The sequence below is a fragment of the Gymnogyps californianus genome, chromosome 10 (assembly GCF_018139145.2).
Source record: "Gymnogyps californianus isolate 813 chromosome 10, ASM1813914v2, whole genome shotgun sequence".
In the NCBI taxonomy this organism is placed as follows: domain Eukaryota; kingdom Metazoa; phylum Chordata; class Aves; order Accipitriformes; family Cathartidae; genus Gymnogyps; species Gymnogyps californianus.
In genome coordinates, this window is record NC_059480.1 from 22223229 (window position 1) to 22246939 (window position 23711).

Here is a 23711-nt window from a genome sequence, read left to right on the forward strand (position 1 = left end):
GAATGCAAAAGATGTCTCCCTGTAAATCTACTGAAGCCACCCTAAATAGGAGATTGGGCATTTCTATCACCCACAGGAATGCTCCCAGTCTACAAAGAATTCCATCTGAACATCATCAGGTACCTTGAGAACATGTACTGGGGGTTGTTTAACACTAGACCATCTACCATAATTTTACTCTTCAAACAATTCAGGCTGCAGAGGGAATGAAGTAGTTTTGTCCCAGAGGACTTCATAAAGCATTTCTAAAGGGCTTCCTGGGGATGGGATTATTTTTAACAAGGAGTGTTCCCTCGAAGGACTTAACAAAACAACACGGTTTCATGCTGCAGGGTGCAAATCAGAGCAGGATTTCAGTCCTCTGAACTCTTCTTCCCTCTATCTTACTGGTATACTGAACTAAAAGTTTATTTGGAGAGTGCTTGAGATCCAGCATCAAATTCAGGACATGACACAGCAGTCAATGTGAGAAGATAGTGGAAAATGAACACACTAGGGCATCACAGATCATCAAAACAGAATAATCAGGTCAAATAATGGACAAGTGGCAAACGGATTAAAGATCATCTCTCTCACTGATAGATGTTGGTATCTTAGTGATACCTCACTTGCATCTTCTCAAAACAAGACAGTCACAGCAAGAAAGCATTTTAAGAAATCCACTTGTCAGTCAACTTCATGTTTGTGTCCTTTTCCCCATATCTTGAATTTCTCCTACCATTACCCTAAAATTAATGTCACTCTGTACCCCTGGAGTGTAACATAGTAAGGCTCAACTAATCCCCACTTTCATTTAAACTGTTTTTCTTTCTAGACTTCAAATGTTTAAAAATTTTAAGATATTGGGGGGAGTAGTTTACTGGGATTAAAATTTCTGAATTATATTTGAGCGCAACACTGCTGTTATTATTATGTTCTAGTACAGGTTTTTTTCACAAAAATAGAAAAGGGAGGAATCAAGAGATTAAACTAGTATATCAATTTTCTTCTTCTTCCAATGCCATAAATCTCTCTACATTCATGCAGCAAATAAACTAAAAGGAGTGCAAAAGAAAAGCAGCATATTCCAATGGACAAAAAAGAATAAATCCAGGAATCAGTATGTGTCTCTTCGACTAACTTTATGGTCAGGAAGGACAAATCACTTTATGTCTCTGCATTTCTCTACAAAACTCATAAAACGGGAACAGTAAAATCCCTTTCTTCTGTTCAGGAATTCCGAATCTCAATATTTGTTCTTTAAACATGTGGCAGCCAGTAATTAAGCATTGTTCTACCTTGTCAGAACAATGATATTAAAAAGTCAATAATTGTCCAAAATAGCTTTTTTTTTTTTTCACTTGCAAGGCTTCCTAGGTAAACTGTGTATGTAATACACATCAATTTGCTACTCAGATTATCTGTCAGCCATCTAAAGGTTTTTTTACAGAAACTAAGAAACAATAATTATAACAATTTAATACTTATTATACAATTTAAATACTTGCCATTGCGTTGAGATTGCATTAGATGGACATGTTGAATCAGTCACTTCTTCCTTTGTCTGCCAATTACAATAGGTGTCACAGAAGCTTTCCCCTATTTTGATACCAGATCAAGATCAATTTAAATAGCTGCATACTACCAACACACACAGCATCTTGTTCTTTATCCTCAGAAAGACTGAAGTCCTTTAAACTACTGATCAAGCATGAAGACCAAGAAATGAAATGTATGACATAGTTGATAACAGTCGATTCAAATAATAAAATAATCCCATAATAGTTGATTCAAAAAAGGCTGAGTTCTAGTTAAAATGGAAAAACAAGTTATACTTCTGCCAAAATCACACTTTATTCCCACATCTCATTTTGTTGATTAATGTTTTGGGTCAGAATTTAAACATGGAAAAGGAAAAGACTATGCAGAACCTGTTCAGGCCTGATTTCTGATTTCTGATATTTAGCCCAGTATTTTGTTTCCCCTCCTATCATACAGACATGTTTTCCACAAGTGTTACAGACAGACAGCTCTTATCAACTGGACTATATGGGAGAACATTATAAGGTATACTCTGGGGCCTTCTGGCTTTGTGTCACAGTTCCCGGGTTCTTTTAGGCCATCCTGTCCCAGATTACTTATATTATTATTTTTTCTTAATATCAGTGTCAACAAAAAACTGGCTGTCAGGCTGAATTTATTCTAAAATTTGTTACCCACTCACAGAATCATAGAACAGTTCAGGCTGGAAAGGATCTCTGGAGATCACCTAGTCCAACCTCCCTGCTCAAAGCAGCATCAGTTAGATCAAGCTGCTCAGGACCATGTCCAGCTGTATTTTGGATATCTTCTCTGGGCAACAATCCCTCTGGGCAATCTGTTCCAGTGTCTGGCCCCCCAAACAGTAAATATGACATTCACAGTACTCATATATTCAAAACACAACAAATCCAAAGAAAAGGCAGTAAAAAAAATAAAGGTAGGATTTTTCTCATCTTAAGGCGAGACAAGACATTAAGATGTCTTTTCAAAAACTGATCCATAATGAGATGTGCATACTATGAGACAAACATCTTACTAAATCACAGTACTTTTATGCAAGTTTCAGTTGCCCATTGATGCTATAATACAACCATCAGGGAACAGTTTTTGTAACAACTTCTATGAATGGCAACTCCTCTCTGTTCAGAGGATAATGTTTTTAAATTTTTTTATTCTCTGAAGTTGAAGGAGAAACTGAGACAAAGAAAAGTATTTTAATAAATGTAAGTCCTGTAGAAACAATCATAAAGAACCTGACCCAAACCAGAACAGACATTAAAATTCAAGAATGATCTCTGCTAGGATCACAGAGATTTTAACTTAGAAATGAGTATAGATTTGCATAGCTAAAAATTACTTTATTAAGATTTATGTTACAATTTGTAAATCTCTTGCAGTATTTCTGCATATGCTTTAGGATTTGTAAATCTATTATAGGATTTGCAATTCAACTTTTCATCTTACAAAGCAAACGAGAGATGTAACTAATTCTATCTTAAAGCACTGATTCCCAAATCAGGGGTTCAGAGTTCAGAATTACAAGTCCATTGTATAAATCAGAGGATAAATCCAGACTCTAGAAACACAGATGTGTTTCATCTAACAAAATGAAATTGCCAGAAACTCAAAAAATAAAACTGAAGTTGTAACTTCTAGAAAACATTGTTGACCAGCTTAGGACTACTGCTCCTGCCTAAGTGTTTTAAGCATGATTCTTTTCTACGCTTTGATATGTTGTACTAACAAACAAAAATTATTTAAAAGGCATGAGTAATGCCTAACAGTTACAAAACCTACTTAAAATCCATGGATGTTTTCCTCATTTGCATTCAGTTTTGGGATTTTTTTTTTTTTATTAGATAGCAGTCAAGCTGCACTTCTAGGTTCCCTCCAGTACCCTGAAGCTCACAAGGTAATGCTTTCACTTAAAAAATAGAATGCTAATATTAAAAAAGTGATAAGAGCATCGAAGGACCTAAGGCTTACAAACCTAATATGACTACGAAGTAAAATTAACCAAACACAGTAGTAGTCATTTGATACTTACATTTTGGGTATTACTGAATTTCTTGCCTTCCCCCTCACTCCTTTTTAAAAAAAAAAAAAAAAACCACAAAAATAATTTTATGAAATTATCTATATAACCTTTATACAATTCTCCTTACACCTGAGTACCTAATTTTAACTCAAGAAATATTCCACTCATACTATCTTCGCAAAGCCTTTATTCTCTCTTTCTGGGGAACTTTTAAAACATTCCTCAAGATAGTCCATGCCAGGTGATGTATCTATTTGTTCAATGGATTAGGAGCACATAATACTACTGCCCAGAGAAATATTTTGCCTCTTACCAGCAAAACCCAAAGTCGAATCTAATACAGTGATTTTGGGAGGGAGCAGAGGTAACTGACAAGGGAATGAATTCTTAGTTTTACCTCACCTTTACACTTCATTTACTACTACAAAAAGCAAAATGGATTTTATACTATGCAAAAATTACTACTGCCCAAGTTTTAACTGCTGAAGGCTTGGCAACATGTGGTTCAGTTCTCTAAGAGTATGCAAAATATTGCTGAAAATCCCTTGCACTCCTGGCTTAAACTAGGCTTGGCAGAAATCGCACAGTGGACTAGTTGAAAGACTGCTGATGCTTGGAAATCAAGAAAAAAAAAAAACAACCTAGGCATTTTAAAACATGAGTAGGCCAGCTGTTCTAAAATTAGTCTCCTTGTTATGAGCATTATACCAGAAAGGAATAGATTGTCACCACGTGTCAGCTTTAGCTGACATCTGCTATAAGAAAAGAATTTACCTCCCAAGTAGGCAGCACAAGCATTTGTTCATTACCTATTTTGTAAAGGGTGGTCCCCATAGCACAATATTTTAAACAAATATGCAAATCATTATATCACTATTCTAAAAGATCTATGACTTTGACAAGGTTTTAAATAACCCAAGAGGCTTCACCTTTTTTTCACTAACTCAATAGACCCACCTGTCAGCTATGTAAAATTAGCATATAAGAGGTATTGGAAGTTACACACATTTTGTGCATATACTTGTCCTAATTGAAATCGAAACAGTTATCAAAGTTTCAAAGGTTTATTCAAATCATTCTCATAGCCTAGTTTTGCACATGAAAAACATGTCAGATAACAAAAGCATCTGGCAACTAACTGACTGTTTCTCATTCTGGCATTGTACCCATCATGCAGCAAATATTGACTAGCATCACTGCATACAGAACTATGCCAAAAGCACTGAAGAAAGCAACTTTGTAAGCTGTGACTGTCTCCTTGTTACAGAAATTCTCCCACATTTATGAAATTCTCTTGTATTGCACAGCTGGCCCCTGGCCATCACTACCCCCAAATACTTTTTCCAGTACTATCCCTTTCCCAAAATGAAGCTCCCTGCTTTCATAGAACATACATCAGAGCATTTTAAATTGTTTTAGTAGAGGAAAGGAGAGAACAGCTTTGCATCAAAACTGATGCAGTCTCTTACATAAAGGAGTCTTGCAACTTTGTACCAGCAACAGTACATGAATCTAATGTCCCTTAATAGAAAGGAGTCACTATGTCTACAGTCATATTTGAGTGTACTTAGGCAATAGGTCTACAGTGGTTCATAACATCACACCTAAAGACCATGCAGTGGAGGTTAACCAGGCAGAGGAAGCTCCTCTTATCCATGGAACACCACTGGGACATGATGCTTCACTTCTGCCCTGCTCCAAAGCCATTTTGTAAGGATACATTCTGCCATACCTAAGAAGTCTCATGTACCACTATCCTTCAGCATCCAAACTGCAGTAACAAGCGTAGCTTGCGATACTGAGAAGCATGACAGAAGGAACAAATAGGTTAAGAGAGCACTAGTTAGAGAAAGATGTAAATTCACCCATCAGGGCAAGCCCTGATGGGCTGGGAACCCTCAGTGATGAGGGAGCTCACAGGTGTCATTGTGAGGCCATAAAAATCTTAGAAAGTTCATGCTGATGGGAAGAGGTTCATGAGGACATGACGAAAGCAAGTATCACTCCTATCACCTTCAAGAAGGAGGATCTGGGATCAGCCATGCATTAGTCCCTGGGAAGGGGATGGAGCAAATAATCTTGGAAATCATTTCCAAAAATATGAAGGACAAGAAAGTTATTGGGAGTGGTATGAATGGATTTACAAAGGGGAAATCACATCTGAGCAACCTGACAGCGCTTTACAGTGAGATGACTGGCAAGTTTGAAGAAGATACAAAACTGGGAGGAGTGGCTCATAGACCAGATGGATGTGCTGTCACTCAGAGGGACCTCAATACCCTGGAGGAAGGGGCTGCCAGAATCTCACGAAGTTCAGCAAAGGGAAATGCAGCGTTCTGCACGGGGAAGGAATAAGCCTACGCATCAGTACCCATTTGGGGGACGACTGGCTGGAACGCAGCTAGGCAGAAAAGGACCTGCAGGTCCTGGTGGACAACAAATCGAGCATGAGCCAGCAATGTGCCCTGGCAGCAAAGGTGGCCAGCAGCATCCTGGGCTGCATTAGGAAGAGCATTGTCAGCAGGTAAAGGGAAGCGATTCTTCCCCTCCATTCAGCACTGGTGAAACGACACCTGGAGTGCTGGGTCCAGTTCTGGGCTCCCCCATACAGAAGAGACGCGGACATCGTGGGGCAAGTGTAGCGAACGGCCGTGAAGATGACTAAGGGATTGGAGCATCTGACATATGAGAAGAGGCTGAGAGACATGGGATTGTGTATTCTTGAGCAGAGAAGACTTGTGGAGATCTTACCAGTGTGTGTAAATACTTGATGGGAGTGTGGAAGAAGGTGGAGCCAGATTATTCTCCAGTGGTATTCAGTGAATGGAGGAAGGGCAACAGGCACAAACTGAAATACACGGAATTCCCCTTAAGCATAAGGAAAGCTATTTTATGGTGAGGGTGGTCAGGCACTGGAAGAGGCTGCCCAGAGAGGTTTTGGCGTGTGCTTGGAAATGCTCAGAACCCCAGTGGACAATGTCCTGGGCAACCTGCTCTAGTTGTCTCTCCTTTGAGCTGGCAGCTTGTCCTTCAACAATCTCCACATGTCCCTTCCAAGCTCAACTATTCTGTGATTCTTTTCTCTTGTGCTAAGGGCTATGATCCCTTTACTGACATCAGTATTAGAGACATCCCAGCCACTCCATGATAAACCATGCTCTGGAGCGCACTGTCACTGAAATCACACCCCCAATATGTTTAGACGGTTTTGACCACATTTGATGTACACATACTGTTTACTGTGTTGTCTCATAAGCTTCCTTCACCACTCGTGTTGTCCTTAGCCAATCAACTAAACAATCACAACAGCTTCTCCTCTCTTTTTGCCCTCTTCTCAGTCCCCCTGAGTAGAGCATTCTTCTGTCTCTGAAGGGAAGGAAAACAGTGCAAGTCTGAAAAAAACCTCTGAAAAGTACCAGCAAAATGCTTCTGAAAATTGGCCAAACCCAAACTGTGATGAATTACTTACGTCTTCTGGTGTTCTGCAGAACAGTACTATATAATATGATAGTACACATTTATGTAATGAAAAAGTATTTTCCACATCTCCATTTTAAGATTATTAGGTTTTCTCCTGTGGGAGTTTCTACCTGTCTGAAAGTAGGAAGAGGTACTATTATCTTTTTTATGCAGCTGCTGAATATGGTAAGCAGTGGGCTGGAACAGAGATCAAGTCGAATTAAAGATGGTTTGGTTTATTCTGGCTTGCAGTATTTGAACTGCACTAGAAAAAATTCAATTATAAAACCAATTACATCTTTAATTGCTTAAACAATCAGCCAGCTGACTTTATGGTGCTTTTGATACTATGCAGGTGCATTTGCAGGTGTTAACTCTGCAATACGTAAGAGTTACGTTGTAGTATTCCACCTTGTGCACAGGAGTGCTAGGAGGATAAAATACCATTGTATTACATACATGCACAACTATATGGGAAAGTTAACCAAGCTTTATTAGCAAATACAATTCCTTTATTTATACATCTATAGCTACTATCTGCTTTACCTTCCTGTGAGGGGTACCTAAACTGCTTTACAATCATTCTGGTTCTGACATTTTTCCCTTTAGCTTCTATATGGCCAAAATTATTGGTTGAATCTGACCAGAATTTATACTTTGAGATAGTTGTATTTCTGGCGATTACAGCAGCATTAATTATTAGTACCACCTACCAGAAATGCCTGCCTTTTACTCTGAGGTATCATCTTAGCAGTACACTTCAGTAAAACACAGTCATCTCCAAAACAGGTATTTGCTTTGTACATACAAAATAAATTAGGAAAAAGGCACAACTAATAGTGAATTGGGCCCATTATGTTCAAAATGTTCAATCACTTAACCCTTCTGTTTCTTCCCTGTATTTCATCAGCTTTTAAATAGAAGGGAAAAGTTCAATTTTTTAAAATTTAAAAAGGAAATTAATGGCTTTTTAAAATCCCCTTTCTGCGTACAAAACTAAACACTAAATCCAGCCTAAATTCACAAACATATTCTGCCTCCCAGCATTTCTTTTAAACGAATTTAACTCTTCATTGAAAAATTAACAGGCAGTTTTAAATCTAGGCTGCCTGAACAGTCATATTAAGAGAGAATCTTTTAAATTTTGACAAGTATCATTTTTCAGAATGTACAATATATCACCTGAAATGGAAGATGGCACTAATTAGACTCAACTATTAGAAACACAGGAAAAATAGGCCTAGGACACTGAGGTTGTTTTACCGTAATACTATAACCAGAGTTTTGGAGCCTTCAAAAAGAAGTCCACTCAAAAAGTAACTATCTCCTGTTCTAAGCCCCATCTGGATCCCCAGACACCAGCAATACCACTGTTGCTTGCTTGCAGTGGGGAGGTGTCATCACCAATTTGATATCGGTCTAAGCAAGTGTTTCAGTTGCAGTGAACAAAGAAATGTGTTTAAAGGCTGTAGTTAGCAAAAACCTGAAAGTGACTGTATTGGTTTGCTATTTCTATGCATGTTTTTGCTATAAACACAGATTTCATGTACAAATACTGCTAAACTTTCCTGCCTATCTGCTAGACACTGCTGGATGAAAAAATCTCAAGTAACATTAGCTTAATTGGGTTCTGAAAGAAAACAACCCCCACCTGAAACACAATGAAGCCACTGGAAAAGGCTGTGAAAGATACAGGATTAGAAGAAATCGCAGTAATGTGCAGAGAAGGGTGTTAAGTAGCGAATGACTGGCAACAGAGAAAGTGGTCCACAAAATTGGCCTCTAGCTGTCAGTTAGAGCTTAGCTGGTTCTTAAAATGGATCATTACATATTGCTATGTGAGCAAACGCACAACTATTCATCCCTCCACCTTGGCAAACAAAAGTAATTCCTTTCCTCATCCATACACCTAAATCTAGTAAAATATTTCCTGAATATCCTGTCTTGGGTCTCATCTGCTTCTTAACACCATTCCCATATACCACCAGGAGTTGTATATGGGAGTGAAAGGGAGTCCTCACAAAACTTCCTGATGCTATAAAAGCAGCCCCCTGTCCTGGATTCTCAGCGCATGCAAAGATAATTGATTTCAACTAGACTCTGCAGACACCCATGCTTTTGTAGTAGCAGATTCCAACACACCAGCTAAATTTACTGCCATACAGTGACGTTTGCTGTTTTGTGAGCACATAATAAATTAGCTCACTCGCACAAATTACATTGAGCTGAAATATCATGTCAGTAAAGCTATGGCAGGATTATTTTCAATCATGATTGCACAAAAGATTTAAATATGCTAAACTCACTTGCGAGTTGAGTAGCTTCAAAAATTTAATCTGGACACCATTTAAAATGCTATTTTTGCTGGATGGGAGACAAAATGACTTCACTGGAAAAAGTTCTGTAGGCAGTCAAGGCTGTTTAGTAGTTTGAAACTGTCTGAAATGTCAAAAATACTGAGGAGTCCTCTCCAACTTCTAAGGCATCAGGAAGTATTTAGGCAGTATGTTTTCCACTGAACTAATTCTGCAGCATAGGAAGCATTGATTTGTTGTTTTTCAAATGTTTGGTGTTTACCACTTGTACGTTCCACTACTCTTTTAAATTCACATTTTTTTATAATTTTCTGTTTGAAATCGAGAAAAGTTTTGACCATATGGTTCAGTATGGCATTTGCAAGAGTCAAATGATACAAACGTTGCTAGCAAGCTATTGCAGTACCATTGGCAGTAATTTCTCCCTTCCTCTTCTAATACTCTAATTGATAAAATCACTGCATTTTCAATTCAAATTTGTTTCCTCCCCCCAAGATAAAATTATAGGCAGCTTAATAGAAGATAAAATGATATCTGATACACAATACAGAGATCCACACACTCAAACCTGTGAGCCTAAAATATCTTGATGCCCAGCTGATTTTCTCAGTTTTAAATACATGCAACACCAATTGAAAGCCAGACAGGAGGAAAAACTAAAAACCACAACACCAAAAAAACTCAGAGCATGTAATATGGTATTTAAATACAAATTTAGTTGCTTTATTGTATCCTGCGAAAACTGAAGAGGCAGATCATGGATTCAGATACCTTTTGAACCCTTAGTGCTAGAGGTATTAATGAAAATCTGCTGAAATTATTACTTACTGTGCTTAATATTCAAAAGCCAGTATTTTCCAAAGATTTACCTCTCTATTGCATTAGCACAGATTTTTTTTTCATACAGAAAATAACACAGTATATCAGATAGAGCAGTGTAGTTGGTAATGATAAAGTGTATGGGTTTTTTTTATAGCAAACACTAAAATTATGTCATAAGTAAAAAATAAAATGATCAAGAGTATATGTAAACATACATATACACCCCTAAATTAAAATATGGCACTGTAAGCTTTTCTTTCTCCCCCGCTTCAGTCTGCCCTTAAGGAAAATAAAACAAAACAAAAAAACCCAGAAGCCTGAATGTAGACAGTCATTTTACACCAAGTTATCTTCATATTTCATTTATCTGATGTTATTAGCAGAAAGTAAACACAAATTTTGAAGGAAAAAAAAATACATTCCCAAGATCATTTCCACAGCTGCAAAGGCAAGCATAGAAAAACTATCCTTGTAACTGTGTTTTGTTCTTTAAAAGAACAGACAAACCAGGGCTGAGGACATCTTGTAAAAAGTCATGATGATTTATAACAAAACATTTTAGAACATATGTTGCATATGCATGGTTAAAACTGTTACACGACGTTCTCTTTTCTAGTTAACTTCGGCTCAGCTGGTTGCTTCAGAGGAGTAAAATATCATGAAGTAAAGGACAGTAAGGACAAACTCAGATATGAGGCAGGAAGCACATAAACATACAGAATCACAGGGCTGACTAAAAATAAAGCAGGCATACATTTCCATCACAGCATGTACTTACTTACCCATATTCCAAGTAGTAGCAGTAGTTCCCTGTGTTCACTGCAGAAGAACTGGCTAAACTCAATTAAAGAATGACACATGACTAAAGAGGTAAATGCCATGGGCTTTTTATGATGCATATTTGGTGTTGTTTAACTTTTGCTGTAATTTATCAAAACACGGAGAACACAGTGTGGTGGCTTAACCTTGGCCAGCTTCCAGACACCTACCCAGCCGTGCTCTCACTCCCCCTTCTCCACAGGATAGGGGGAGAAAATAAGATGGAAAAGCTCATTGGTCAAGATAAAGACAGGGTGATCACTTACCAATTACTGTCATGGACAGAACAGTGTCAACTATTGCCAATTAAAACAGATTTGGATAGTGAGAAACAAACCCAAAAAGATTAAACCAGCACCTTCACCCTGCCTTTTTCCAGGCTCAGTTTCACTCCCCTGCCTGTCCAGCATTCTTGTCCTTTCTTAAATATGTTTTCAGAGGCACCAACTTCACTGATGGGCTCAGCTGTGGCCTCCAGTGGATAAACACCTCACCGATTCCTTGTCTTCGTTGTCCCTTCCTCTGAAATCAAATCCTATTAGCAATGTTTGAGGAATGCTGATGTCAATTTCTCTGCCTGAATAATGTTCGCTGTTCACAATTGTAGAGACACTGTGCATTTCCCCTGTGTTACTGATTTTTCACCCAAATCCCTGTAATATGACTCACATGACTAGCTGTTAACAATGACCTGAAGCATGGACTACTTCCAAATATACCACTTTGCCTTACTGTTATGACCTCTGTGTAACAATTCTCTAAAACAACATTACACTTGAAACTCCAGCTGATAGCATAAGATTGTATTTTACAGCTGTTATATTTCAGCATTTTTAAGCTCACAGTATTTTCTATGATGCTGTCTGAATTCTTCATGAAATAATTTCTATTCCACCGCTGCACAGATAGGGATTCTATTATGAGGTACCTTATCTCAGGGGCAGGGTTCTTAATGCTTATCACAATGCCACTTTTCTATTTACATACTAGGATTGACAAATGGGTTCTATCCACATTTTTGTTTACTGAGCCTTTTCCTGTGTGGAAACAGATTTGATTTAAAATGGCTCTGAAGTCTAGCAATGGAGAAATCTAATATCTGTCTGCCATACAAAGATAGGTGAAAGGAAGTGCAGCATTCAAAAAGTCAAAATGGAAAAAAAAGGTAGATGGGGGAAGTCACTCAAGTTTTATGGTATTCTTCTAAACTTCATTTTCATGATAATTTTTGCCACTGAAGTCTCTTATCTCCCTCTCAAGCTTCTTAATCCCATATGTTTAATTCCTTGAGTCCTGTCCACTGGATCTGTTTCATTTCAAAAGCAGGAAGATAGAAGAAAGATTTCTAAAAATGGAGGATACTAGTCTTTGGCAATCAGAATCAGGAAGACAGAACTGATGCTTACAAATGCTCATATGATTGTTTCAGGACTGATACGACATAGGGTTGGGAGAGTCTTAAGAATAGAAGAATTAAATTATCAAACAAACCTGCAGAAACTTTTACGCAAGTGCTTTTCACTTCCCTTTCCACATCATTATTTTTTCCCCTTTATTAAACAGAGATAAAAAAAAATCATTCCACTCATAGGTAGTAGGCATCTCAAACCCATCCTCAAGCTATTTCTGTAAATTCTAAAATAATTCATATGCAGAAGCACAGCATTTAATCTTCACGAAACAGAAAATTTCAGCTAAAACCTCATGAGAACTCCAAAGTTCTCTCTCAACTATTACATAAACCCCATTTGAAAATGCTGTCAACTTTGAGAAGAGATCTGTAAATGGTATCATTTCCTGAAGATATTTTCCTAGGAAAAAACCTGAAGCTGTCCAATACTCTGATGCCACAGAGAAATTTGTTTTCAGACTAAAAGAATATGAGAAACATAGGCAGCAGCATGAAAATACAAGTTACCTATCTTTTATTCACCTAGTACAAGACTAACTTTAGATCACTCATCTTACTAGGAATTTCCTAGTAAAAGGGAGAATGATGGTAGGAACAGTCCCTGAGATTGTAATAGTAACAGTTCTTTTGGCAATGTGTGAAGTGCAGATGGTATCAAAGATATGCCAATAACTTAAGCAGGAGCTTCCAATAAAATCTCTTGTAGTGCATGTTATACTCTGTGAATCAAAGTGATAGGGGCAACCCTGGGTATCTGGCACTTTCATTCTACATGTAGTCACTTTAACTACCTTATACGCAAGCACATCCCTCAGGCAAAAGTCTGCGCTCCAGACGTATTTGTATTTGTCCAAGGTATAAGTTACTTCTAACCAAATTGATTCATAGTCTCCAAAGAAGAAAATCATCATCAGAAACACAGAAATTACTTCCATCTGATCTACCTTCCAGTGACAGAACCATAAAAAAGTTTCCTCAAGTGTTCCTTTGAGCTCTTTCCAAGCTCATTGTTGCATTCAATAATCAAAATATAAATTATTTTAGGAACATGATAGCCTCTTCCTGCTTATGAATGTTGCTCAGAGATTTAAAACCACAGACAAGCCACACTAAGGGTTCTAGTAGAAACCATCAGTGTACTTATATCAGCATTTTCCATATAATTAAGCTTCTTTTTCTCAAACTGGAGATTGGAATGCACAGTGCCGATGAGATCATTTACTGACAGAAAACCAACGCATAAGGTTTAGACACTGAAGTGGCATCTTCATGTTGGTGTATCTGTTTTAATTAGCTTTACTTTTCATGTAGGGTAAATAAAATATTAAGGAGTCAGCCAGACAGATAAGCAACAAACTGTTTTTCGAATAGCTCCATGAAATGAGCAAGAATAAAGCTTAAAGAGTGTTATATTTACCTCTGTAGCTCCCAGGGCACTTTTAAGAACACTGGGTCAGGTACACTGAGACACTGAGAAAATGTGCAATTTCTTTCCCACAGAGCTGTCAAGGCATTCATGCTGTGAATAGCTAACACCCTTCTTTGACAACCAGGCAAATATTTCTATTTTCTGCCATTCTAGTCATGAAGTATCTCAGCGTTGCCTCAGTTGATTTAGTGCCAATTTAAGTCAGACTTTAGATGTCTGAGCTAGTAACTGGACCAAATATTCTTGATGAAGCCTTGTCACAAACTCATAGACTGCTGCTTAATACATTTCCAAATAGTTAGATAGTAAAAAAGGTTGTAAAGCTGAAAAGGCAGCAGAGAAGCAGAACACACATTCACCGAACTGCCAGAACGGAGATTTAAGTCGTACCTACAGGTCAAATATGCTGCTGCTTCTATTTATTGTTAACATTGCTTTAAAAAAACCCTTAAACTTATAAAAGACTACGTAGTTCCTTAAAATCAATTCTTTATTTCCCATACTTCGACAATACATGTATTTAGAAAAGCATAATTGATAACCTAGTCTATCCAGGCAGAACTGAGACAAGACTAAATTAACACATCCTATTCAAGTGGTAATTGTGCAAAGATACTATAAACATTAATTTTTCTTAATTCCTTTCAAATATAAATTTCTGATTACATTGCACTTGCACCTATTGACCAGAAGTTTCCATTACCAATACCATGAAAGTGGAAGACAGAATGAAGGGAAGAATACTTCTTTCAGTGGGGACAGATCCTGTAGAACTTGCTCAGAAACCACGGGATTAGTACTTCATAGCTTTTTTTTTTTCCATGGGATAAGAATAAGCAGGCAGGAATAATGGTTCCAAATTTGTATTTGCATGAATACACAAATACAAAAAGCAACAACACAAATTATTTAGAATACAGACTTTGTGCCAAGGGTTCAGAGTAAAGCACTTTTGAGATTGGATTCCATCCTTTGAGCCATGCTGCATACACAGTGTTCCCTTACTCAAGAGTTTCTATTTCAGACAGGATTTGGTTCAGTATTTTAACTCCCATACTTACAATCTACAGAGAATTAAAACGTCCATTAACTGAATATGCCTTCAACAGTACTTACCAATACTGGCATAACCAGGTGTTGATGGATCTCCTCCGCTGTTCAAGGAAACCATAAAAGCTTTATCAGCAAGATCTGTAGTCTTTGGTAAGTCACAAGGATCAACGTAAAGAAGAACACCACCAAACCCTGCATCTTCTAACAGAGAAAGCTGAGGGAACAAAACAATATAGGTGACTATTAACAAAAACGATGTCAGAACACATTATTTATTTTAATTACTGTTGAGATAGAGGCTTTATCATGCATCAGGCTCTCACCATACTATGCTCTGTACAAACCAGATAAAGACAGGTGCAGTTCCACGCTGCTTGTAATATAAAATCAGCAGCTATTCTTTGAAAAGACAAAAATCAAAACCCCAAAAAACTAATTCAAAGTCATGTTTTCCAATTCATGTCAAAAGCTGCTTTCGAAGCCTAATGACAAAAAGAATTCTTACTTTTAAATGGTATGTAGCATGTTGAGGAAACACAGTGCTAACACTCACTACAATTGCATTTGAGATTTGCAACTGTTCCATCTTCACCTCTTTTATTGTGACAGTCAGACAAGGCTGGTGTGTTGGAGATTATATTCAGATGAGGTACTGGCCATGATTCAGTAATGTACACAAAGAGATACAAGTGGAGCCACCTTTCTCCCTACTCATTGGACACTTTCTAGACTTAAAACCCTAACATATTTTCATGTGATATAAATATCACCTTGAAAATGCCTTAGTTTTGAAACTAATCTCATTAAAACATCTTGAGTAGATCTTCCATATTAGTAGCAGTACGACATTCCTGCTTAGTTTACCTCTTCAAGGACATGCATAAGTGTAGCACATACTAGATGTTTGCATACACTGGCACCAGTCTTGCACAGGATTTCTGGACACAGTTATTCTCCAGTTAAGAGAAAACAAAAGGAGTTTACAGATTGGGGGGGGGGCGGGGGGGGGGGGGAGCAGTCTAGCTTACCCAAACCTTGGAGTCTGCCTCCTGTCAGACAGACAGCTTTTATTCTGTCTCGTTAGAACATCATAGCTTGAGTGGGTAATCGTAATTAGCCTTTCCAAAAATCTATAGATCTGGGGCAGCAAATCAGGCAAACTTCCCCAAAGTCAAGGACAAAAGCACCCAAGCACCATAACTTGCAGCAGCCTATACATCAATTTTGACTGAAAAAAACTCAGGGTTTCCCTTTCATAGAGAACTGAAAAATAAGGGGATTTTATTCTGAATCAGATGAAATTGAATTGTAATGTGGCAAATACTCCCATGAAATGAGATGACCTTTCTGTAACGCTCTGCATATTCGGAATTGACTGAAGACTACAACAATGACACAAAACTATATTAATTTTTCAGACAGAAGTAATTCTGGTATTTAAGGATTATCTTACTATTCACTATGTTCTACTGATGACTTTCCAAATAGCTCCAAATGGTCTGAGGAATGACTGCAAGTATATGATGTTTCTGCACAACTCTGTAGGAACACGAGAACTTGTTACTATACCTCCGTTTCTCAGTTCAATTGTCCTTCTCCTTCCGTCTTTTAGACCCTTCATTTTTTTCTGTGTATATATATATTTTCAATTTATCTCCTAGCTGTTGGTTTTAAGGAATGTTTATGCATAGTTCTTCGTGGCTTTACAAGTATGTAAATCACATGAATATATGGCATTCAGTTTAAGCCTCGAAAGCATTTGATGTTTAGTTCTGCTTTTCTTGAAAGTTGACAGAAAACAATGTATAAAAATAGCAGCCTACTATTTGCGATTTCTATAAGTAAAGATATCTAATATTGTGATTTGCCAAGATTTTGATACTATAGTCTGAATTCAGATAAACAGATGCAAGTGAACCTCTGAATCACTTGTGTAATCTTACATATCTTATTGAAACAAGCAATCCCTAGATGAAAATGGACAGTCTCTTTGAGAGAACTCTATTCAGATGAATACGAGTGTGCAGGGTGACAACATAAGTGACTAGCACAGATGTTTAAAAATGTAAAAGGTTAAAAATGTTTTACAGACCTTAAATGTAATGCAGGAATAAAAATTTCCAAAATGGTAGGTTTGTTTATTATTGTACTGTTCTGTTTCCAATTCATGTTCATATTCAGATATTCAGCCAGGATCTGATTGCACAATAAAAGGGGTGGGGACACTGAGAAGCAGGACGTCTCATAGCTAAATGATGTAACAGCCAGGATTTAAAATAACAATTGTCTTTTCCTACATCTATATCCAGTATCTTTTTATTCATCTCTAGTCTTATTTAATAGCATAGAAGATAGGAAACACAGATGCAGTCTTTTTTTGGAAGAGTTTTAAAAACTTTGTACTTAACAAAAATCACTATTTAATTCCTCTGTTTCACTGAGAGAAGGTAACTACGTGGTTGTTATTCACAAAGCACAGCAACCACTGCTGCCATGGCTACAATCTCTAGTAAGGAGTTGTGTTGCACATGTGACATAAACCAGCTTTCAGATTTCAGCTATAATTGCTGCTTTTTAACTTTCCAACAGTGACATCACAACTATGCCAACCATGAATGAGTATTGTTGCTTCCATTTTCATCTTAAATAAGTCAACACCTTAACAGCCATAAAGTGTCCAGCACAAAGAATCTGAGGAAGATATTGAATATTTTTTTACATGGCTAAAGACTGTAGATTAAGTCTTTCAGGTAAACTGGTACACATCTATTCAAATCAATGGATTATCTTAGATTGTAGAACCAATCAACAGCAGAATCTGCTCCTTATGGTTTTGGGTGTATGCCTCCTCCTTCTCCCAAAGCCACAAACAACTCACAATGAAATGGAAACAGCAGAACCCTTGACAAGAAAACAGGCGCTGGTGCCCACTGTTAACCCTTCCTTTGTTTATGGCTGCTTAAATCCTCAGTTTTTAGAGTCACTTAAAAAACAGTAACTCTTTCAATCCAGTATATTAAATCGCTCCATAAAACATTCTGGACTCAGTTTAACCCAATATGAGACACTTGCTTTATCAAAGGCTCTGTCATGTAAGTGGGGACAGATTAGCCTTGTAAACTCTACACACCATAAGGCACCATTACATTGCCTTTTAAAGATGATGTGGCTGAAGCAGTGAAGACACATCTTTATTTTAAGTAGTGACTAGTGATTTTGGAAGCCTTTATTTTACTCAGGGAGGATCTTATATAAGAAGATATTGCTTGAATGTAAAGTGCAATAACTATAACATCAATAGCTTTAGATACATTAAGAGGGCACCCTAATAACACATTCAAGTGTCTGGACAGGAGAGCAAGATAACTGATCTGGAAGAGCAAACAAAACCAATTCTTTATACAGGCAGATTGCAATAGTCTAAAGAACTTGGTTTTGCTCTAACAGGAAAACTCAAAGCTACTTCTCCATTTTAACTGCACCATCTCTGAATGTTGCAGAGGAAACAGTTATCTTTTGTATTGGAACACAGGTAACAGACCAGGTCCCTACTCCACATCTGAGACAAGCTTTACCATTGGACTTCAGCTACAAACCTACTGGCAGACAGATATTAGGTCAAAAATAAGGAAGTTGAGCACAACTCTGCTGGCAAAAAGCGGCAGCAAGAAGCAGGGGGCCACTACCTCTCACAGCTGACTTTAATGTGTTTTATCTCACCTGAAGCTAGTGTGTGCCTGAATGAATGCTTCATTAAGGGGTTACGTTAGTAACCTGAATGCAGGAACAAACCTACCAAAAAGAAGCGACTACAGCCTCTCTACATGAAACTCCAGCATAACGTGTAGGAGCTGTCCTTAAATGACTGGTTATAAACAGTGAAGCAATGCAGCAGGTACTGGCCTCAAGCTGTATTTGTTATCTTTCAGCTGAGAGCAAAGTCTACCTCGCTGAATATCTTTTCCCCTGGTCTCCTCTTCCCAGCTGAGACTATCGTTGCACCTCCCAAGCATCAAAAAGCACAAGAACAATCACTAATCAGGCTTCATTCTTGTCCAGAGAGTACATTGGACTGGTTACCTGCTAACCACAGAGCCTCAGAAAGATTAAAAACATGCACATTGAAGCACGTAGCTATTTAAGAAGTACTCTCACTTTCCAGCTGAAAATAAAGCCTGACTGCATCAGCACTACTCTGATGTTCTGTTCAAGGGAGCCACATCTAGGGTTGAACTTCAGTTGTCATTTCCTGGGCAGAGACAGAAAAGCACATCCCATTTTGGTCTCATCTGGATTACAGCAAGTAAGAGTGCAGAGATAGCTAAGAAAGGGCTTCCTAAACGATTCTCTCAATGCATCCGAACACCCTACCTTCTCTGATCCAGCAAGACCCTAATGGCTCAAAGACAATTAAATGAGCATGGCATCTTTTCTCTCCCTTTAGTTGATTCCCAGTAATAGTTTTGTTTACAAATGACTTATAAAGTAGTAATGCATGATCAACTGATGAGGTGCATCACAACATAGTATATTCCTAAAAGTGATGGTTAACGATGATTATGAACACATCAGAAAAAAAAGATGACACAGGTAACTGTGGATTATATCAACCTACAAATTACATATTAAAATAGCTTCTCATTATTACCAATTCTTCCCACTACATTTGCAAGTGGTCCCAAAATATGGCCAAACTTTCTGAGAACCTTGCTGTGCCACTGTCTAGACTGTTCTCCATCTTTGTGAAACCTCTTTGCAATCATTCATGGTGTTGTATGTACAGACAGCTACAGTTATCAGCATTGCAGTTTGTCTTCCTCTCTCCCTCCTGGTGAAGGTCATCCCTTCTCTCTCCCTTTTATCCCTCCCCTAAAGTTGTAATGGCTACACTTTATAACATACAATACCAGTCCCATTACTGATAAATATTGCCTCTGTAAGGCTTCTTTAGTCCGCTTTCTATGCTTGTCCATTTATGTGTCTTGACCCACAGTAACGATTGAACCACTGATTAGTTGGCACAGAAGACTTATTTCACAGAGGGAAATACCTCAGTATATTCCTACGAGTTTAATGAAAATGAGATATTGAGTAGACAAGAGGTAGATCCTGCTAATGCACCACACTGAGAAGGCATTAATAAAATCTGGAGAGCTTACCCCTTAATGGAAGGGGGAAAAAAACATACAAGAAATCACAAGAGAGTGACAGATGGAAAAGAATACAGAAACTTGGACCACAAATTAGACACTACAAAATCCAATCTTGAGAAACAAAGCTGTGAAAAACCTGTTCACTAACCCATGGAACAACCTGTTCTTTTATCGAATGATACACTATGTAAGATAACGCACTTCAGTACAGGACATATTGGCTTACAATTCTATACAATAAGTGACTTAGTCATCATGGAAGGTTCTATCCTTACCCAACACAAGTAGCACTAACACTGCGCCTGGAAAAGTTAATTTAAAATACAGCAACTTTCAAATGCATTTCACCATTTGTATGTACATCAATGAGAGTTTTTCCGCATGTGATAAATCAAACTCTAGTGCTGGAAAAAAAATTAACCAGATCTCTTCATTTTACTATAGGTTCCCTTCTGTTACATTTTACTTCTCAATACTAGGTACTAGGTGCAATACAAATCCAGTGACACTTTCTTATTAGATCTAATTCTGCTTTCAACTGTATTACATAAGCCTTCAGACCTTTGATCATTACATAATGGTTAAAATGTATCAGCAAATAAAACAATATAAACTAGCCGCACAATGGTATTTAAGATTTCTCTTTTACCTCGTTATCACATATTTTCAATTCTATGCTAGTATAATTTAAAAGTCTACATTTCAAAAAGACCTTTAGCATACCATGCTGTCTTAAGCCAAAAGTGCCTCAAAATGTAGTTGTCATCTTCAGAAGGCATTCATGTGTATGTATTTCACATTATTGAAAGTGCGTATCTTGGCTGTATCCTCACTCTTGTACATAGATATTTACATTAATAGATAGTATTAGGCTGTTCATTGAAACTATTCACATGTTTTTGAAGGCCCTTCTACTGTATCATCACAACATGGCAGAAACAGGCTCCTGTGTAAATCAGAATCAAAGCAATCATGCCATACACTAGGAGCTTCTGACTGATGTCAGTGCCATGAAGATTATATACCCAACCTCTGTGAATTTATTTATATGAAAACCTGGAAATTTCAGTCACAACTGAAAGTCACAATAATTAAAAAGAAACTGAGACACTCTGGAGAGGGGTGCCTTTGGTACACCAAGGCACCAAAGCTTTAAGTGGTAAATTAAGCAAGCATTTCTCTTCTTTCTTAACTCTTATCACCAATTTTATTGTAATAATAATAAAAAAAAGTATATAAAATATGTCTGTGTCTGGCAAAGTAACAGAACCCTAAAGAAAGAGATTAAACATGCTTTAGCTACAGGCACTTACAGAATGCTTAAGCATGGGATTTTTTTAAGCTTAATAGGGCAGTTTGCACTCCTTAAATCTCCTCAAATCTGCACACAAAATTACAAAAACGATATTTTACACAATGGTTGCGTTAGTGTAAATGACATCACAGTTCATTAGACAATAAAGGCCTTTAAGTGTCAGCTACTGACAGTACAGCAAAATTCATACTGGATCACATTATTATTCTAGCATATGACCTCTTCCATATAACTTCAGGCCAAAAGTCTTCCTCTTCCTAAAGCCAGATTCACAATTGCACTGTTTGTTACAAGTCCATTCAGGTGCTAACACAGTAAAACCTGGACATAACGTATTCATAAAATAAACACATAATGGATATTCCCACTTGTATGCTGATTGCCTATATATAATTGTCATCTCCTTTTCTCTGCACCTTCTAGGTATTCCACACAAAAATGCATGCAGAATTTTATATTCAAAGTCATAATACATATGGAGCATTGAAACAACAACAAAAAAAATTACAGAAGAAAAACTAATTAATAAAACAAACAATACAATACACAATAATATTTCAGAGGAAGAAAGAAAATATCTCAAAGATATATAAAAAATACATTTACCTACTACATATTACTCTGTTTCAAATCAAAAATATTCATAAAAATTTGTAGAAGCTGTATCTCCTATTGTCATTACACTTCAGTGCAATGATCAGCGTTAATTAGACAAATAACAGTAACCAGTTTTTTAGTGCAAGGTGCAAAAGACATGGTTCAGTAATATGAGACACAGCTTTACTAGCTGGATAGGCTACAAGTTATTAATTACTCTTTTCTACTGAAGTTCCAATTAAAATCATGACGCTCTGAAAGGAACTCCCATCTCATTTTACTAATTGGCAGTACGTAAAATTACCAAGCAAGGGGAAAGTGCCATTTAAACTGTTCTAAGACCTCACTGACATAACATCTTTTTATTTCTGAAACAGATTGCTTGAGTAGAAAAATAAGACTTTGCATAGTGCAGATTTAATTAGATGCCACTGTCCTCTCAATTACCTACTATAATACAGAGTACTTGGAAGATGCAGTGGTAACATAAACAAGATTCAAGGCAGAAAAAACCCACCTAGATACACATATCTTCATTTTTATACCACTCTTCCAAGTTGCATATTTTTAACAAGTAAGGTGGCAAAGGTTCCTTTTTGGCTTCAGCTTAATTTTTTAATACTGCACTTAATGTTTAATCATGCTTCTATATTTCCCATCACAGAGATCTAGGGACAGTGTTCAAAAGAATTCTGTGGCAAAACTCTATCTGAAGAGGTTTTGGCTTTTGCTGATCAATCCTCAAGGTGCTGCGTTAAGATAGTAAAAGAGATGGATGACATAACCAGTTTAATGGCTGACTACACGGGGATGATGAAAAGAAATACATCTTTCCTATTCAGCTCAAACACTGTCCTTGTCTAAGGAATGATACTATTGCTATATTGAACAAACAGGACTGGGAAAAGGATTAAGCTGCATAAAACTTCAAAAAGCTAGAAATGAAGACAATGGTGATCTCATAAATGACAAGCTATTCCCATAAAGGTCTTACAAGGTAGAAAACATACTGCATTGGAATTAAACCAACTATTCCTGACATACAGTGCCATATATATGAACAATACAAAATCAAATACTTGCTCTGCATCATGGCAAGACCTTAAAACTTTGACGTACTTACTATTAGAGAAATGATAATATGAAGTGCATTCATGTGTGGAAAGAGTCTGACATGCATACCTAAGATTTTTTCAAGACATTTTTATTAATCACTTTCCAAATTGAAATTGTCATTCACAATTTTCAGAATTTTGTCCTTTTTATATTTAAAAATAATTTCTAAGAGCAGCAGATTTCCCTCTTGTATTTCCTGGATGTCCTATAGAATGTGGGAGGAAAAGCAGGAGGGAAGGGTAAGAAACCTTAGAATGTTAATCATAAAAATCTGCATATGAGTGATGGGGCTGTATGGCAGTGAGGAGTAAGAGCTACTTCGTACATAAATTTACCATAATTTGTATTTTTAACTACATTCTTCTGTCAGATAAGTGCCATTCAAGGGCAGCAGACTTAAATTAGCGCTAACCACAAGAAAACTGATTTGTGAAGGTTCATGAATATCAGCTTTTAGAAGTAAAAGAATAAGGTAAGTTGTTTTTCCTTAGTGCGACTATCTTAAAAAAAAAACTACTGGAGGAAAGTAAGATAGGCTTCAATGATCCTAGCCCATCAATTTGGAGCAATATTAAATCTCCATACTAGCTCAATCCCTTTTTGCACTGGATGTGGCCATGAGGAGTGCTTGGAACCCTTCGGCCCCACTAGAAGTGCTCTTGC

At 37.2% G+C, this 23711-nt stretch overlaps 1 protein-coding gene across 1 annotated transcript in view; it reads right to left on the bottom strand.

The window, feature by feature from the left end:
• NAALADL2 (N-acetylated alpha-linked acidic dipeptidase like 2) overlaps positions 1–23711 on the bottom strand; it is a 324485-nt gene that overhangs the window by 163003 nt on the left and 137771 nt on the right. The window contains exon 6 of the mRNA XM_050902673.1: positions 14931–15081. Within this exon, the coding sequence (XP_050758630.1) occupies positions 14931–15081 (151 nt within the window). The remainder of the gene's footprint in view (positions 1–14930; positions 15082–23711) is intronic.